The following is a 20,205-nucleotide window of genomic DNA, read 5'->3' on the forward strand; positions in this document are numbered from 1 at the left end:
AGTACAAGAACCTACCCCTGAAATACTGTGCCACATAAGCTGAAATGTCAATTGGTTAAACTACTTCCCCTAAAGTACCCACACCACAATAAGAAGGCAGAATTCATATAAAGGTGCTCTCCTGGATTATTTTCTATCATTTAGAAATTCTACATAGTAGCTATCAGGCAATATAGGCATAATTACTAGGGCTACATTTACTTAGTACATAAGATTGGTTGAATTATTTCATTTACCACATTTAAATGCATGGAAGCAAAGATAAACAGACACTGATTATCCAGCACAGTCTAAGTCATCAGTGTTTGTGATTATAATCATGACCACATGGGAATGTTACCATCTACATGATGAATGACAAAATAGATAGCAACCAAAATTTTCTTTTGTGTGGTTCATAGACTACTTGTTCCAATGGAATTTTCAGCTTCGATTCTCCAAGGTAACTCACAAGGAACTTTGAAATGCCATAAATGCATTTCTTACAGGATGTAACTTCAGCTGTCCTTGAATCATTGCAAGAGAATGGAGACTGATAACATAAAGATGTTACTGGGTGATAAAAATTGACCCACAAAACAAAACAAAAAAATCTCTGACTCCGAAGAAATCTAACAGTTGGAGGGTTTAATGACAGATAGACCCGAGCACATATCACTCTGGGACTGATAAGTACTATGGGATGTCTGTTTGGAAGATAACCGCTTCCAAAGTCCAACCCTCAGCAGGAAAGATCAAGGCTAAACCCAGAACATTTCCCCCAAGTAATCTGGTAGCCTGCAAGTCAGAATCAGCCTTGTTCTCTGTCCTCCCCTCCCTTGCCCCGTCCCCAGAGCTGGGAGAATCTGCTCCAGATGTGTGAAGGGACACTCACCTCCCTCACTTTCTCCACAGCGTTGGTGAAGATGTAAACGATCACAAGCCACTCCTGGGCGCTGGGCTGGGGCTGCATCTCCACCAGCACTGTGTACGTGAACAGCAGGAGGAAGGCCAAATACGCCATCTGCGGGGAAGACAAGTATTCCCCGGATGTGAGCACCGGTCCTAGATCACACCTGTCATCTCAGCTGTTGGGGGGGCTGCGATCAGGACGGTCACAGCTGGGCAGAAAATTCCATGCGACTCCCTCTCAATCACTGGCTGGGCATAGTGGTCCACGCTTCTCATCCTAGACACATGGAAAGCTCACATTGGATGGATTTCACAGATGGGAAATAATGTCCACAAGCCTCCATCTCAACGGAAAAGGTTGGGTGTGGTGATTCTATAGACCTATATATCTCAACTACAATGGAAGCCTAAAATAGAAGGGACCCTCCTATCTATTGCCTACCAAGTACAAGGCCCTCAGTTCAAACTCTAGTACCATGATGAGAAGGCGGGCTGGAGACATAACTCAAGTGGTAGAGCACCAGCCTTGAGTGAAAAGCCATGAGTGAAAGAGCACAAGGCGATGATTTCAAGCTCCAGTATTGGCACAGAAAAAAAAAAGGAAGGAAAAGGCCAGGAGCTGGTGACTCAAGTCTGTAATCCTTGCTAGTCAGGAGGCTGAGATCTGAGGATTGTGGTTTAAAGCCAGCCAGAGCAGGGAAGTCTGTGAGATTCTTACCGCCAGTTAAACACCAGAAAACAGGAAGTGGTGCTGTGGCTCAAGTGGTAGAGCGCTAGTCTTGAGCTGAAGAGCTAAGGGACAGCACCCAGGCCCAGAGTTCAGGCCCCATGACCGACCAAAACAAAAACAAAAAAACAGGCAAAAGAAAAGAAAAATCACAAGCATGATCTTCAACCACACAACATAAAAATGTAACTTGGAGCTGGGTGCCAGAGGCTCATGCGTATGATTCCAGGTACTCAGGAGGCTGAGATTTGAGAGTCAAGATTCAAAGGCAGCCCAGGCAGGAAAGTCTATGAGACTCTTAATCAAATTAAGCACCAATTAAAGCCAGAAATGGAACTGTGGTTCAAGTGATGGAGTACTAGCCTAGAGCAAAAGAGCTCAGAGACAACACTCAGACCTTGAGTTCAAGGCCCAGGACCAGCACCAACATATATGTGTGTGTATATGTGTATGTGAGCACATATGTAATTATAATTATACATATAATAACACATGTAATATATAAATAAAATAGGTACGTTTATAAGAATAAATATAAATATATATGACTAACTTCTGATTACTGAGGAGCTAATATCAAAATAGAATAGAAGACACTGTGCAAAAGGAAATGTATTCATTACAAGACTCATGTAATTGTAAATGGATTCCTACTTGGGGGCCTTCTCCCAGTAGAGTCTTGCTACTTTCTTAGGGCTTCCCTTCCACTTTCAAATAAACTTTCTCTGCCTGCCTCAAACACTTTCCTGGCTTTTAATTTATTAGCGGGCAGAGAAAAATGAATGTATCCCCCTAGATGGCATCAGGAGGAAAGAGGGCTGGGCACTAGTGACTCACACCTATAATCCTAGCTACTCAGGAGGCTGAGCTCTGCTGAAGATCAAAGTTTGGGTAGGAAAATCTGTGCACGGGACTCTTAGCTCCAAATAATCACAGAAAAAGCCAGAAGTAGCACTGTGGCTCAAGCGGTAGAGCGCTAGCCTGGAGTAAAAGAAGCCCAGGGACAGCGCCCGGCCCAGAGCTCAAGCCTGGCCATAACTGGCCAAAAAAAAAAAAAAAAAGGAAAGAGCATCCAGGGCTGTGTTATCGTCACCGCCAAACACAATGAGCAGCTGTGTACGGCTGTTAATTACTAGCAGCTCACCACCTTTTCTCTCTTCTCCAGAGTGCTTAGATTTAGCCATCATTACCCAGCCTGGCATCAAATGCTAAGACCCTTGATCCTCTTCCCTCAGCCTCCTAAGCGACTGGACAAGCCCAGTTCATGGCTTGAGCTTTTTCTTTAAGGCTCCTAACGCCGGACTACTTTTGTAATGTAGACAACAATAAACTTTGGACCAAACGACTTCAAAAGCACTTCCTTTATCTTGGCTTCAAAGCTCCCACAGTGTGGGCCTCATTTCCCACTGCTCCTCTTCCGGCCTTAGGGAAGAACAGCTGGGGGGTGGAATGGGGGGGCAGAGAAAGCAGGGGGGTGGGGGCGCCACCCTGTGCCCCCCGGAGGCAGCCCACGGGGCCTGGAGACCAGCCACGCTCACACCCGCACGGAAACACAAGCCCAAGGAAAACAAATCATCCACGGAAAAAATCGCAGCACTCCACCTCAGGCAGAATCTGGGCTTCTGCTCCCCATCCAAGGGCCCGCTCCTGGCTCCTCTAAGTGAGCCTGGAGACAGGGAGGTTCCTGCCTAGATCTCCACTCCCAGGACATCTGGGGAGCCAGGAATTGGGGGCGGGATGGGGGGAGAAAGAAAAGAAAAAGAGAAAAGCACTACAGTCAGGCATCAGTGGCTCACACCCATAATCCCAGCTCCTCAGGAGGCTGAGATCTGAGGATCATGGTTCAAAGCCAGCCCGGGCAGTAATGCCCATGAGACTCTTATCTCCCATTAATTACCAAAAATGCAAAAAAGAGAAGCTGTAGCTCATGTGGTAGAGTGGTGGCCTTGAGCAAAAAAGTTCAGGGATAGTGCTCTAAGGCCCTGAGTTCAAAGCCCCAATACCAGCACAAAAGAAAAACAAAAGCAAAAGAAGAAGAGAAGTGCACGGGAATCTATAAATTTCTATCATGGGATTTGGTGCTGAGAATAAAAATCACTATTTTCAGTTGAATGCAGGAGACACTATCCTGAGCATTTGACACTGGAATTTCCAGAACACGGTACATTCCACCGCAGAATGACAGGCTGACAGCAAACCAGGAGGAAGTGAGCCCCCACACACACACACTCACACTCACTCACACACACACTCACACCCACTCACACACTCACACACACTCACACACTCACACTCTCACACACTCACACTCACTCACACTCACACACTCACACTCACACTCACTCACACTCTCACACACACTCACTCACACTCACACACACTCACACTCACACACTCACACACTCACACACACTCACTCACACACACACTCACTCACACTCACACACACTCTCACACACTCACACACTCACACACTCACACACACTCACATACTCACTCACACTCACACACTCTCACACACTCACACACACTCACACTCTCACACACACTCACACACACTCACACACACTCACACACACTCACACACACTCACACACTCACACACACTCACACACTCTCACACACACTCACACACTCACTCACACTCACACACTCACACTCACACACACTCTCACACACTCACTCACACTCACACACACACACACACACTCCCAGTGAATGTACGCAGCAAGCATGCCCAATGAGTGCCTGCTGTAGACTCAGATTCTTAAATTCAATAGACTATGACTGTTTCAAATTCAATGACTTGTGAGAGTTTTATTCCACGTTGATTAAAATAGTCTGGATAAGAGGAAAGTTCTGTCCAACTGTAAATCCTCACAATGAAGGAGTATTTGCAGATTTTTCTTTTAAATCAGCACTCTGGGTGATACCTAGTAGACATTTAATAAATGTGTGTTTAATGTTTAACTATGTGTTTTAAACCTAGATTTTAATCTCTTCAGAGAATTAAGGTGTAATAAATGTACATACACATAGAGATTCATAGCTTGATCATCTTATCTAATGTTCTTATGGTCTTAAGATAATTTCCTACAAGTGGAACAGCAGGACAGGCACATTTCAAACTTGAAACAAATATTACTACGTTATCTACCAGAAAAGCTCGATCAATTTATACTGTCACCAACAAAGTCTGAGCCTACCTTTATTTGCTGGTTTGTTTGTTTGTTATGCCGATACTGATGTTTAAACTCTAAGTTTGTGCTTTGTCCTTTAGGTCTTTCACTCAAGGCTAGTGTTCTACCACTTGAGCCACAACTCTGCTTCCGGCTTTTCTTCTGGTTAACGGGAGATAAAAGTCTCATGGACTTTGCTGCCCAGGTTGGCTTCAAACCCCTAGCCTCAGATCTCAGCCTCCTGAGTAACTATGATTACAGGTGTGAGCCACTGGCACCTGGTTCTAATGTGTTTAGATTAATATTTAGCCCTGTTATGTGGCTCGGTTAAGATTCCCTCCTAGCTTTTATCAAATATGCCACTGCATCTTCATAAAAGTGATAAAATCTCATTGTTGAAAGGGATAATTGATGTTTAAAATTAGACAAAAGTTATTCAAACCTACGTATTTATTCAACCAGTACATAAAGTAATTGTGTGGTTGGCCAATAATATCTTGATACGCCAATAGAATATATACTTAGATAATGATCGTTCTATAGTCTTACTTCAAATGCTTTAGAATTACAAAGCCATGGGTCTGTGCACATAGGTAAAGATAAGCATTAGAAAAATAAGCACAACTATGTATGTGAAAAGTACACACACTATTTGTGTGTACTTGCTCTGAATCTTTACTCTCCACAAAGAAAATATATCATTTAATCACAGAATTCAGCTTCTACCTTTAATTCTTCTCAGCTCATTCATAAGCAAATTCTGTTGAAGGAAAAAACACTTGCAATGTTTGTCTGTATAACACATAATTCCGATGAAGAAAAAAAACCTGATTCACCTAATGATTTTCTTGCTCACGATGGGAAGAGAAAGCAGGGTACCGGTGGCTCACAACTGTCATCCTAGCTACTCAGGAGGCTGAGATCTGAAGCTTGTGATTCGAAGCCAGCCCAGGAAAAGAAGTCCATGAGACTCTTATTTCCAATGAACTACTCAGAAAAAGCTAGAAGTGGTGCTGTGGCTCATGTGGTAGAGCCTTGAGCAAAAGAAGCTCAGGGGCAGTGCCAGGCCCTGAGTTCAAGACCTAGCACCGGCAAAAGGGGTGGGAAGAGAGTCTGCCCACCTGTCACTTAATGCTACAAAGAGCACTACCAAGTTCAAGTGCATTGTTTCTCCGTGCTCTGGCACTCCTTTTCCAATCTTCTCCAGTCCTCCTCATCCATTCTGTCGTCATTCTCTCCCTTTTTGATTCTGACATGTCTTATCATTTATTCCAACCTGACAAATCACGTCGATCATTACCAAAATGATCATCACCTGTGCACTGTCAAACAGAGTTATAAAGACACCAACCGTGTAAAACCAAAACTTGACGATGGGAGCATTGTAGAATTCATAGACTTTCCCAGTCCAGGGCAGCCCCTGGGGTCCGTCTCTTACATGAAAGTGCTGATTTTCATCCAATTTCTCATCAAAGCCCTTTTCCAGATCACAGTCTTTCTGTAAAACAGACAACAACTTTGTAGCTGTGTAGTTCGGTGATAGAGTTCCTGCTTTGCTTGGAATGAGCCACCTCGGGTTCAATCCCCAGCAACTCCACTCAAAAAATAATGAGGATAATAAGAACAATAATAGTCAATGAATAATAATAATTTCTTATCAGGTACGTAACTCAAATATTAACAGTGTAGACATCCAAAAATACAATAAATGATACATCATGAAATAATCCCTGTGAATTTGATAATGGTTGATAATAGAGGGTACATGCATTCCTTAATAGAAGGGTGTGTTAAACATTAAATACATTAATGCAAGAGTGGACTAAACGTTAGACAGCTGGGTGCAAGGGGCTTGCATCTGTAATCCTAGCTACTCAGGAAAATCCATGAGGCTTTTATCTCCAAATTACCAGCAAAAGGCTAGAAGTTGAGCTCAAGTGGAAGAGTGCTAGATTTGGGCTAATAAAAAGTCCAGTTGAGAATGTACCTGCCCTTTTGGATTCTGAAAATGTCAGGTGGAACTATCAGGCAGAAAGGAGGGAACGCAAGGAGGCGGGGAGATGGGAAGGTAAGGAGGAAGGGGAGAAGGAAGAAGGAAAAATGAGGAGAGAAGAGACCAGAACGCACACTTGTCCAAACAGGCGTGGTCATTCAAATAATCCAGCAGAAGCATTAACTTATCAGAACAGATGCTCAATTAATCCCCGACCGATGCCGTAAATAACACACTATACTTAATTACTTTTTGCTTAGTATTTACTAAATAAACTTGTAAATAGTATAATCAAGACTTTCACAATCCTAAAAATGCATTGGAAAAGATATGAAAGCCAGGAGCTGGTTGTTCATGCCTGTAATCCTAGACACTAAGGAGGCTGAGATTTGAGGATTGGGGGTTCAAAGCCAGTCCAGGTAGAAAAGTCTGTGAGACTCTTATCTCCAAGTAACCAGCAAAAAAGCTGGAAGTGGAGCTGTGGGTCAAGTGGTAGAGTGCCAACCTTGAGCAAAATAGTTCGAAGACGGTACTTGATGTCCCAATTCAAGCCTCAATGAGGCTTAAACAAACAAACAAACAAACAGGAAGGATGTAAAACATGTACTAGAGAAGATTCTTACTACACCTCACAGGGAAGGTTGGGTTTCTTGCAATTTTTTTTGTCAGCTCTGGGGCTTGAACTCAGGGCCCAGAGATGTCCCTGAGCTCTTTTGTTCGAGGCTAGCATTCTACCACTAGAGCCACAGTTCCATTTCCAGTTTTCTGGTGGTTAATTGGAGATAAGGGTTTCATAGACTTCCCTGCCCAGGCTGGCTTTGAACCATGATCCTCAGATCTCAACCTCCTGAGTAGCTAGGATTATAGGTATGAGCCACCACAGCTGCCTACAGGGAATGTATTTTATAAGCCATGGTCCAAACAGAGACATGCCAGGTAAAGAACATCCTCACAACACATGGGTTTCTTTACAGTGAACACAGGCTGCTAGAGAGACCACTCTAGTTACCCATGAGAGTTAATACCGAGGATAACCACCAAATGTGACATGTGTAACTACTTGCAGATTGGACCAGTGACAATCAGCACAAATTCTTAATGCGCATCTTTATAAGTAAAAGTTTCAGGGGCACAAGGCCTCCTTCGCTGCTTACTTTCCAGAAGCAAAAGTCAATTTATGCTACTACTCTCCAAAGAAAAGTGATATAAAGATGTCCTTTCTTTTGTCTTTGAAGTAGAAAAGGAATATATGGCTTAACTAGAGTTAACTAGGTCTGCTGTACAGGCACTAATGGGCATTAGTTTATAATGAGATTGTGATTAGATAGAAAAGTACTACATGTCCGATTGACAGTAAGAGACTGTGGAATAATAATAATAATAATAATAATGGGACTCAAATACAATGGCAACAGAAGTTATTGTTGAACAGATGACTGGAGTCAGATGTGGGAATGCCTTCCTGTCATCCCAGCATTCAAGGGGCTGAGACAGGAGATTATGAGTGAGAAGCCAAGCTTGGCCATGTAATGAGGCTTTATTCCTCTCCCCACCAAACATTTCTATATGAGTAAACTTTATAGCTATGTATGTTCATGCACAGTCAATTTACAAAAGCAGAATTCAGTATGACATTGTACTGACCACATAAGCATTTTCTTTGGTGGTGTTAAGGCTTTGGTCACCATAATACCACGTAAACTGGAAATCCTGGGATTGGGGGACATGTGACATCTCAGCTTTGCTTTTAAATTCCAGCGTCAAAATGGTTGGTGGCACAAGAATACTTAGGATGATCTGTCAGAAGAAAAAAAAAAGATGAGAGAAGAAAATACACAATATTACTGCCCAGAAATGAACACTAAGACTTCAAACACATAAGAGATGTCAGTCATATCCATTCCCATTTCAATGTCTGTGCAGATTCTACAGAAAGTATTGGCTTGGCAAATTCAGTTCTGTGAGCATTTTTCATAGAAATCCTCGTGCGTACAATCCTATGTGGGTAAGGATGTTCACTGAAGAGCTACTTGAAAAACACAGCAAACAACTGCTAGTAGCAATCTAAATGTCCATATATACAAAATCATCATGGATCATTTCATAGAGGAATAGTATAGAAGCATTACAAGCTGAGCATTCCTGGCTCACACCTGTCATCCACGCTACTCAAGAGGCTGAGATCTGAGGATCACAGTTCAAACACAGCTGATGCACAAAAGTCTGTGAGACTGTTATCTCCACTTAAGCATACACAAACCACACACACACACACACACACACACACACACACACACACACACACACTTACACACACATCCTTGTTAACCTTCATTGCATTTTTGGGTTTTTTTTTTTCATGTTGAAATGATCTTTTCATGTTTTATTTTAAAGTTTGATCTCCTGCAAAGATTCTCTGGACTTTCTCTAGTTCTAACACAAGTTTGTTTGTCTTTTCTGAAGTCCAACCTAAAATATAACCTTTTTAGTTCTGGAAAAAATAGTAAAAACCTTACATAATAATAGCATTACAGTAATTCCATTTCCAGAGGAGTTTATACTCCATTCTCTTTCCCCACCATATAACTATAGACATGTGAAACAGAGTTCATCAATATCCATGTCAATCACAGCAGTGACCACTTCCCAGAATTAGGTTGGAGCCTATCACACTAAAAAGCAGTGAAATAAGTTTTCCCACCCACATAACTCTATATGAAATTACTGCACTCTCTCATTCACTTGGAATTAGCCTCGCCTGATGATTGGGTGTTAGGAACTGCAGAACCATGGTTAACTGCACTAAGAGACTTTATGAAGCTAATTCAGCCTTGAATCTCTCTCTCTCTCTCTCTCTCTCTCTCTCTCTCTCTCTCTCTCTCTCTCTCTCTCTCTCTCTCTCTCTCTCTCTCTCTCTCTCTCTCTCTCTCTCATATGAAATATATGAAGAACAAAATTTATAAAGCCTTCAGGAATAAGGACTTCTAGTAAACTGAAGAATGCACAGGCATTCATGCTTGTAATCTTAGCTACTCAAAGGCCGAGCTCTGAGGTTCACAGTTCGAAGCCAGCCCAGGCAGGAAAGTCTGTGACACTCTTATCTTCAATGATTTACCACAAAGGCAGAAGTGGAACAGTAGCTCAACTTGCAGAGTACCAGCCTTGAACAACAACAACAAAAAACCCTCAGGGACAACACCCAGGCCCTGAGATCAAGCCCCAAGACCAACGCACGTGCACTCACACAAAGGTATAAGGCATGGTGATGGGCTAAATGATCCCCCCAAACTATCAAGTCGTCTGTACCCCCATCTCTCACTCCCTGGGTGTTTAAGTGAAGTTATTGTCAGAGCTAGGTAAGGAGAGAGAAACACCCGTTCACATCTCTGCATCATCGTCTCCAGTGCTGAACTCAACATAGATCAATGGAGAACTTCCCAAAGCACTTCCTGTAGCACAGACTTAGAACCAAAAAGGCCAAGGGGGTAGGAGAAGACACAATGTCTCGAGGATAACTAAGAACAGGATACACGTTTGGCATTTCTGTCTCCACTTTGAATCTACACCCTTTGCTTGGAGCCATGTTCTCCTACAGTTACCCTGCGGCCACCTTGGAATTCAGGAAGGACAGGAGTTGAAGCTGCACTATAAGAAAGCAATAACTTTTTCATTTTTTAATTTTTTGTTCAGTTACAGGGCTTGAACTCAGGGTCTGGGCACTGTCCCTGAGCCTCTTTGTGCTCAAGGCTAGCACACTACCCTTGAGCCACAGAGCCACTTCTGGTTTTTGAGTGGTTAATTAGAGATAAGAGTTTCATGAGAACTTTTCTGCCCGGTCAGGCTTCAACCCATGATCCTCAATATCAGCCTCCTAAGTGGCTAGGATTACAGCAATGAGCCACTAGCACCCGGCTAGCAATGGCATTCTTATAGTGACCAATGCTGAGATAACGAACAACCAGCCACCTGTGACCACCACACTACACCTGTGATCACACTGTATCATCACACTATCGTGCACAGATCTCCACTCATCCCCAATTCTTCCCCCATTTAAACCTAAAGCTCATGTCTGTACTCCAGGATTATGTCAGTACTCCAGGGTAGGCTGAAGTGCTTTCCAGCTCTTCTTCCCACAGCATGCCCTGGCCACCTAACAAATCCCTCTCTCTACCCTTCACCACTTCCCTTTTGGTACTGTGTTGGAGTCAGGAGCCAGATTCACAGAAGAGAGGTCTGAGCCTAGAACTCCCAGTTATATTTCTTCAATATTTTGCTAAAAAAAAATGAATTGATAGGAAATCACTTTGTGTTTCTCCTTGTGCTAATCCAACTTCAAACTTGGGGCCTGGACATTTGCCCTGAGCTATTTGTGCTCAAGGTTAACATTCTACCACTTGAGCCACAGACCCACATCTGGCTTTTTTGTGGTTAACTGAAGATAAGAGTTTCATGGACTTTCCTGCCGGGGCTGGCTTTGAACTGCAGTTCTCAGATCTCAGCCTCCTGAGGAGCTAGGATTCCAGGCATCAGCCAAAGATGCCTGGCTCAAATGGCTTTGGAATAACAGTTCTCTTGTTTCTGTCCCTGGAGGATATTAAAATCTCTTCTGTTTTTCATTTCTTGGAGTTTCCTGTAGCCATTAAATGTGTGTCTATGTACTTATTTATTTATCTATCTATCATCTAGCTATCTATGACTATCTATAGGTATCTATATGTATACATATATCACATATGTGTGTTTATATACCTGTATATGTATACATGCCTTGAACATATATATTTTTCACATATGTGTGTATGTGTATGTATATTATATATGATACCTGTGTGTATGTGTTTTAGAATAGTCATTTGTTTGGGATGTTGCATATCAACACACACAATATGCATATATATACATATAATGGAACATCCACGTATATATTTCTATTTTCACGTATGTACATTGAATATCATGGCTGTATCTCTCTCCATTCCTGTCTCCCTTCCCCTAAACCCTACCCTTTTCTTGCCAAACACGATTCAGCTTCTGGTGTTGATCCTGTTGATTGTACATAATCTTGTGACCACCTTCACATGAGCATGGCTTTGCGGCAGACACAGCGCCGGTACAATTAGCCCCACGCTGGTAAAGTCACTGTGTCAATTGGAGAGGAAGCCATTCTCCGAGCATCCCCTGGGAGGAGCCCACCTGCCCTGCAGCCGAGTGTGAACCCCTGCTCCTGAAGACACCCTTCCGGAATGAAGAGAAACGGGGCCCACGGGAGCCCACACTTCCATGGGAAACTACTAGACCCGAAGCTCCCTTTGTGGCGAATTTACCTTCAACCAAGAGTTCTTCCTCATTTTCAGGCGGCCCATCCACATGTCGGTGAGCAGCATTTGGGTGCAGGAGTGTGACACAAAGGGGCGCAGGCCCCCGGACGCGGCCAGCTTCAAGCAGGTGGAATTGCTCCAGTTCTTGAGTTCGTAGGTGAGCAGCTTCATGGCCATGGGCTCGTTCTGCTTGAAGGCCTTCTCCAGCACGTCCAGGGCCAGCTGGCCAAACTGCCTGCAATGACCCAGGGAACAGAGAGGTGGCCAGGGCACCAGAAACGGTCTGAAAGACCAGACAGGACACCCAGAAAACACCAGGGAACCAGGGTATCTGAGAAAATGACATGTGCCAGGCGCCGGTGCCCCACACCTGTAACCCTAGCTACTCAGGAGGCTGAGATGTGAGGATGGCGGTTCAAAGCCAATCTGAGCGGTCTGTGAGACTCTTATCTCCAACAAACTACTCAGATAAAGCTGAACATGGAGCTGTGATACAAGTGGTAATTTGCCTTGAGTAAAAAAGCTCAAGGACAATGTCTAGGCCCTGAGTTTAAGCCCCAGGAGACACACACACACACACACACACACACACACACACACACACACACACACACACAGAGAGAGAGAGAGAGAGAGAGAGAGAGAGAGAGAGAGAGAGAAGCAATAAGACACTATATGAATAAGAGTCTCCATGTGTAGCTGGATGCCAGTAGCTCATGTTTAGAATCCTAGCTACTCAGGGGCTGAGATCTGAGGACTGCAGTTCAATACTAGCCCAGGCACGAAAATCTGAGACTCTTATGCTCAATTAACCATCAAAAATCCAGAAGCAAAGCTATGGTTCAAATAGTAAAATGTCAGCCTTGAGCAAAAAAACCTGAGACAGCCCCCAATCCTTGAGTTCAAGCCCCAGTATCTGAATACACAGAGACTTTTTTTAAAATCTCTTAAAAAAAACTAGTCTAGTTGCTCAAGAAAGGGAATTTTCTCAGACTGAGTGTGTTTACATTACAGCACATAAAATTAGTCTATACCTAAGCTGCTCATAATAAGACACTCAGCACTAGATAGACAACCAGTATATTATAACACAGAAAACACTGTTCAAATCTCAATGAGTGACTCAGGAACATTGTGGAAACACTATTTATTTACTTATGTATTTATGAGCTCTGACAAATAATTTGATAACAAATAAGAAGCCAATTCTGAAAACACCCGCCTGGAATTTTCCAGGAAGTTGTTTTCTCTGGAGGAAAAAAAAATGTCATCCTTTGGAACCTTAAATGAAGATTATATATTAGTTTCCATTAGTTTACCTCCTGTACTTATGACTCACACTCCGGTAATCATAAGAACTTGAAACACTTAACATTTTCTATCTTCTCCCATTCCTCTCTGTTTCTTCTTTGTTGTTGTAACTTTCCATAAATAAGTTACATGTTAACTGTAAGTATCTCTGGTACACACAAGTCTTAATTTAGCATCAAAGGCTTTGGAAGTCTGAAGGGCCTCTCGGCACCATTCACTTAAAAAGTATTAACTAGCCTGGCACCAAATGACTCACACCTGTAATCCTAGCTACTCAGGAGGCTGAGATCTGAGAATTGTGATTCAAAGCCAACCCACACAGGAAAGTCTGTGAGACTCTTCTCCCTACAAAACTGCCAAAAACAACAACACAGAAGTGGAGCTGTGGCTCAAGGGATAGAGAGCTAGCCTTGAGTAAAAAAGCTCAGGGATAATACACAGGTCCTGGGACTTGAACTCAGACTATATTTATACACATATAAACACACACACACACACACACACACACACACACACACACACACACACACACACACTATAACTAGGAACTGAGATAGATGTCTAGCTGTCGTTAACTTACTTGCCCAAGTGGCAAACAGCTGGACTTAGGACCAACCCAGCTCTCCATGTTCCTTAAATCCTAAAGCAGCTGGACATGGTGACACGAGGCTGGAATCCCAGCATTTAGCAGGCAAGAGCAAAATGGTCAGAGTTCCAGGCTACTATGGGCTGTGTAAAAAGTCTCTATCTCAATGGAGCAATACTATGAAATAAAATAAATCCTCTTTAATAGGAGAATCCCCTTGTGATAGTTTATATTCAGTGTCAACTTGGCTAGATCAAGATATATCTAGAAACCCTGTAAAGAATTATTTTGTGTGCATCTCTGGCTCTGTGTTTCCACAATAGGAACTAAGAGGAGAAGATAATTCCTCCATGTAACAGCCACACCAACCCGCCCAAACCCCAAGGTTTAGAACAGTAACAAGATAAATAAGCAAGATAAATTGGTGTCTGGTCCTGAATCTGTGATTCACTCATCTCCCTCCTTGGAGATATCCAAGTCCAGGTTCCAGAAGCAGTGGTCTCCAGGATTTACACCAACAATACCTTCACCAGCCTTACAGGTGCTCTGCTATTCTGAGATCTTTAGACTTGAACTAATGCATGCCACCAATATCCCAGGGGTTCTGGCCCACTGATCTCATAGGACATCAGCCACCATGATCCCAGAAGCCATTTCTTTAATAAATCCAATCTCCTATATTTACTTAGGCATCCTTTTTGTGGGGGGTGGGGGGATCCTGTCTTTCTAGAGAACCCTGACTAATGCACATGACGAGTCTACTGATGTTACAAGTACAAAGGTTAGGGAAAGTGTCTAGCCATTCTAATTACTACCTAGGTCTAGTAGGAAGTAAAGAAGGAATGCCTACTTCGAGTAACTTTTCAGTTCTTCGGAAGTGTCATCCACCATATTGCTCTCCTTCGCTTCCCGGGCCATGGCTCGGTAGAGGATACAAGCGATCACTGCTTTGACCGTGGCCTCTTCCCCATGCTGCCAGAAAAACATGGCCATCTTCTGCCGCTTCATCAGCACTGCCCAGACCAGCAGGTCGTTGTATGGATAGATAAAGCCAGTAGACTCAGGGTCCTCCACATGCTGTGTTTCTTTTGACTTCTTCCTTGATTTATGAGGGATTCCAGATTTTTCCTGCTGGAAGAGAAATAGGAATAGGATCCCTACTACTCAAATGCAATGTGTTTGTTCCCTAAAGCAAGACAAGTATCCTAGAGATATTTTGAAAAGTAATACTAAGAAAACCAGGCCCTGGTGGCTCATACCTGTTATTCTACTCAGAAAGGTGAGAGCTGAGGAGTTAAGTTCAAGGGCAATCCAGGCAGATAAAGAAGAAGAAGAAGAAGAAGAAGAAGAAGAAGAAGAAGAAGAAGAAGAAGAAGAAGAAGAAGAAGGAGGAGGAGGAGGAGGAGGAGGAGGAGGAGGAGGAGGAGGAGGAGGAGGAGGAGGAGGAGGAGGAGGAGGAGGAGGAGGAGGAGGAGGAGGGAGGAGGAGGAGGAGGAGGAGGAGGGGGAGGGGGAGAAGGAGGAGGAGGAGGAGGGGGAGGAGGAGGAGGAGGAGGAGGAGGAGGGGGGAGGAGGAGGAGGAGGAGGAGGAGGAGGAGGAGGAGGAGGAGGAGGAGGAGGAGGAGGAAATAATTACTATGAAGAGACTTCATAATCCAGCAAGGAAAATTTAGACTTTTCAAACCATTTCTTGTTGTATTTAAGAGATTCAGAGGCTCTAAGCTGAGGTTCTTTCAATAAATTTAGCACAATCTGAATTAGTCTTGCTTTGAGATCTATCCAGAAACTGTGTGATAACTTTTAATTTCTCATGACAATTAGCTGAAATCCTTATCGCATAAAAGAATTCTGAAAAAAAAAAAAACCTCATCTTACCAAACAGATGAATCATCTTCCTCTTAGAAAAATGTTCCTGTCCAGATGCTGGTGGCTCACACCTGTAATCCTAGCTACTCAGGAGGCTGAGAGCTGAAGATTGTGACTCAAAGCCAGCCCAGGCAGAAAAGTCCATAAGATTCTTATCTCTAATAAACTATTCAGGAAAAAGCCAAAAGTGGGGCTGTGGCTCAAGTGGTAGAGTGCTAGCCTTGAGCCCAAAGAAGCTCAGGGACAGTGCCCAGGCCCTGAGTTCAAGCCTCAGGACCAGCCAAAAAAGAAAAGTAAAGTGTCCCTGATTGGATCACATGCATGGAAATCCATGTGTTCTTCCCTTTACCCTACAGGTGCTTCTCTATGGATGGTTATGACCATTAATCTAATGGTAATGCTGAGCTAACTCTCCCCATTTTAAACCCACTCTCTGTAGCTTGTGATGGATGCCCGAATCCCCATGTACTTCCTGCCACTGCTCACATCTGCACTCCACTGTTCTTCATACAATCCTGTGGGGCCAATCTCAGACACCATTGTATCTGCTCCAGCCTGCCCTCCTCTCAATTCAATCGAAAATAAGAAAGATTCAATCACTGATCTTTGTAATTTGGAAGATCGCAGCAAAGATAGACAGACAGGCAGACAGACAGATATTCCTCTCTTACTAGAAATAGAGAAAACCTATGCTTATTGATGGTGATCATGGGTTCTAGAAATAAAGAGAATCTGTGCTCATGAATGGTGGCCAAGAGTGATCAAAGACCTTTCCATCCCAGGGCTCCAGAAAGAAAACTTCCAGCCCACACGGTATCCATTTCCGTGGAACTCTCCAGCAAACGCATTTAATCCCAGAGGAAAATGTGACTAGCTTTGTTAAGACATTAAGCTACAATTAATGTCTTTTAAAACCCTTCAGACAGTTAGACAGGAGACACAAAAATGGAAACCTGGGAGAACTGAAGGTAAAGAAGGAAACCACGCTTACATCCAACCTGCCAGGTGTGTAGAAGGATAAAGCTACGGTATCGGCCAATCATTGCAATTGTCTCACCCTGCAACGTAGGCAGCCAGCCTGGCTTTCATCTGCTTATAGCAGGGGAAGAGAAACTGGGGGTCAGGACCCGGGGCTGCAGTGTCAAGGCTGGGCCCTGAGCCTTTGCTCATCCGTGTTTCCAGGACAGCTGTGCTATGCCTGGGACTTCTGCCACGTGTGTACAGCTCTTGTAAATGGTTGCCCTGCCTTGCCCCATCGTGAAGTCAAAGAACAGTCTCCGTCTGCGAAAACAACGTTCAACTCTAACAGGAGATGAGCGGTACCTTGGATTTGTAGGGCTGAGCCGTTCGAAAGAACTGGGAATGCAGCGTGCTCTGGGTGCTGTCTGGACACTCTGCTTTGTTCTCTGAGGAGGGCCTCTGGGGAGCCGGGTGCTGGGAAAGGCTCTGGGAAAGGCTGGTGGATCTCTGGCGTAGATCATGTTTTGTATTTTCAAGAAAACAAAGCAATAGAAAATAATTCTGACGATAGCCGTTCCTCTCCAGCAAATATGAAAACGATACATAATGTCTACCAAATTATTCACTGTTGTCTCTCCACGATAATTAATACTTAATCTCCCCAGAGACTAATTATTCATCAACGAGAGCACCTCATGTCCTCATGAGCGCTGTTGCTTCTTACACCTTCTAGAATATGCTTCTCCTCCCTTGAACATCTCTGTATTCTGTTCTCTGTGGAAATTCCATTAGAACCAATGGATAGTCTAGCCTTGGAACCAGTTCATAGTAGGCAATCAAGATTTATAGGAGGGATAAGAAAAACTTCCCATTCACAATCCGCTCCAAGGTTAAGGTGAAGTTAGAAAGTTCTGGAATTGTTCCAAGTGTTATATAATACCTCCACTGTAATTCCCACAGCCAGGCCCAGGCACTGCATAAATCATTCTATTACCATGATCTTTTCATCAAGGAGAAACAAAAATCAGAAAGGAGCATTCTTAAAGAGCCTGATCTAAAAACACAGGATCCAAACCACAGGATTTGAACCAGCTGGCTTAACTTTGGTTTGTATTTTTGTCACGGAGAAAAAAATGAATGGGCGTAGCAATAATGAGGTCAAGACCTTTTCATACTAGCACTCAATTTAGTATCATTATAATTACGATATAGAATGAAGAGTATTATAATAATCATGACTAGGATAAACACATGATTATTCTATTTTCAGGTATTATTTTGTTTAATCCTTCTGATCAATTTATGAAAGGGATATTAACATTCCTACTTTATAGATGATAGAACAGGTGCATGGAGTGTATTGCTCACAATTATAAACCTAAGGAACAAAGGAAGGATTCAACAAATCTCCCTTCCTCAGGAATCTCAGCAGACAGAGAGCATCTGCTGGGTGACACTTGGCTTTCCATCTGTTTTGCATTGCTTTGTTTTATTCATTTCCTAAAGCCAAGTTGAGCCTCTAATCTTCCAGGTTCTCTACAAATAAAGGTACAAAGTGGCTGGCTCTTCTAGGTTTCTTATGTGACAGAGCCCCAATCTTTCCAGTCTCATCCTTTACAACCTCCTGGTACTGCTTCTCCAGTGACAAAGGTCACCGTGTCACTTTGATGTCTGAGCCCCACGTCTGTTGCTGCTCTGGTTCCCTCAGCATAAATGCCCCACACTCCATTTCTAATGTCATCTTTATCTTTAACAAGAATTAGGTTCAGCCAGGGCCTGGCTCACCCCTGTAACTCCAGCTACTTGGGATGTTGAGATCTGAGGATTGTGATTCAAAGCCAGCTGGGGCAGACAAAGCCATGATTCTTTTCTCCAACTAACCAGCAAAAAGCTGGAAGCAGAGGTATGACTCAAGTAGTAGAACTCCAGCTTTGACTAAGGAAACCAGCTGAGGTAATGAGGCACTGAGTTCAAGCCCCAGTACCGGAACACACACACCCAACACACACACACACACACACACACACACACACACACACACCACACGCACACACACACACACACACACACACCACACACACACACATACACACACAGTGGCCATTTCATTCTCTCTCACCAGTCTTGTTGTATTGCTTTTAAGTTCGTATAACACATATTACATCCTCTCTTGTATTATGGCTGGATCATCCTCAATCTGTACTTCTGACACTCCTAATCTTATGTTCAACCCATGCTAGCCTGAGGGCACTTCACAGTATGCTTTAAGAAACTGTTTCTACCTGACTTTCCCAGGCCATTTCTTTCTTAGAACCATACTCCCGACTCATCTTGAATGTCACTGGAGCCCTTTGCTATGTAATTACCTTATGCTTTCTGCAGAGGTTGTTGTAGAGAACTCTGAAATTTTTTCTTGTGTAGCTACTGCGATATGCTCCACCAATGAGGTATTCTATGACCAATCCAATGTCGATGAGAGTTATTCTGTAGCCTGAGAGAAGGGTATGCTACAAGGAAATGGACAAGGAATTATACCTTCCCATGGTCCTCCTCCATTTCATTTGCCGTGCTATCAGAGTCAGAGTCACCTAATTTCTAATTAAAACTCGCATAGTATACTGCATTTCACTATATTTATTCAAATGCATGTATATTTGCAAAATACATGGGTTTACTTGAAAAAAAAAGAAAAGAAAAGAAGGATCAAGAGATAGAGGGGAAAGTGAGGAGGCAGAGAGAGAGAAACAGAGGGGAAGAGCACACATGGTTGTCAATGTGGATTTAATGTCTCTGAAACTGGAGGCTATATTAAAGCTAAGGTCATTTTCCTTTGGAGTAAGCAAATTTTATCAACAGCTGGTCACATGAATCAGTTTGTAAGGTTGGAAAAGTTGATTACAAGGTATAAGTTATCTCTCTCTCTATCACTGTTTCTCTCTAACCACTTTTCCCACTCTCTCTCACTCTTTCCCTCTTTTTTATGTAAATCCATGTACTTTATATAACTATGCATGCATTTGAATAAATATAGTGAAATGTAGTATAACGTGCTATCTTTAATGAGATATTATATAACTATTACAACAGATAAAAACCATGAAGTTTACAGTGAATGCATGCAATCCAAATTTAACACAGGCTTAACTTTAGTCTTGCTGTTGAATACTTTGCACTGTGTTAACTATATCATATATAAAAAAAGAGCACTGAAAGGAACAGGACAGGAAAATATAAGAGAAAGGATTATAAGCCAAATGAGATAAACCATGAGGATATACTGAAACAAATGTTAGGGCTGATTGAAGAGTGAATGAAGATTTCCCAGTGCATGGGTCACAGTGAGAATGAAAATGATTTTGAACCTTGCCCAAT

General features: G+C 43.0%; 1 protein-coding gene across 5 annotated transcripts in view; it reads right to left on the minus strand.

The window, feature by feature from the left end:
* Positions 1–20,205, minus strand: part of Trpm6 (transient receptor potential cation channel subfamily M member 6) — a 127,440-nt gene that overhangs the window by 61,433 nt on the left and 45,802 nt on the right. For all 5 annotated transcript variants that reach the window (XM_070035759.1, XM_070035758.1, XM_070035757.1 and 2 more), the window contains 7 exons: positions 19,200–19,340; positions 17,197–17,340; positions 14,859–15,139; positions 12,118–12,346; positions 8,435–8,587; positions 6,149–6,295; positions 875–1,003 (listed from right to left, as the gene is read on the minus strand). In XM_070035759.1, the coding sequence (XP_069891860.1) occupies positions 875–1,003; positions 6,149–6,295; positions 8,435–8,587; positions 12,118–12,346; positions 14,859–15,139; positions 17,197–17,340; positions 19,200–19,340 (1,224 nt within the window). The remainder of the gene's footprint in view (positions 1–874; positions 1,004–6,148; positions 6,296–8,434; positions 8,588–12,117; positions 12,347–14,858; positions 15,140–17,196; positions 17,341–19,199; positions 19,341–20,205) is intronic.

This window comes from Dipodomys merriami, unplaced genomic scaffold (assembly GCF_024711535.1).
Source record: "Dipodomys merriami isolate MVZ:Mamm:240054 unplaced genomic scaffold, mDipMer1.0.p SCAF_26, whole genome shotgun sequence".
Lineage (NCBI taxonomy): Eukaryota > Metazoa > Chordata > Mammalia > Rodentia > Heteromyidae > Dipodomys > Dipodomys merriami.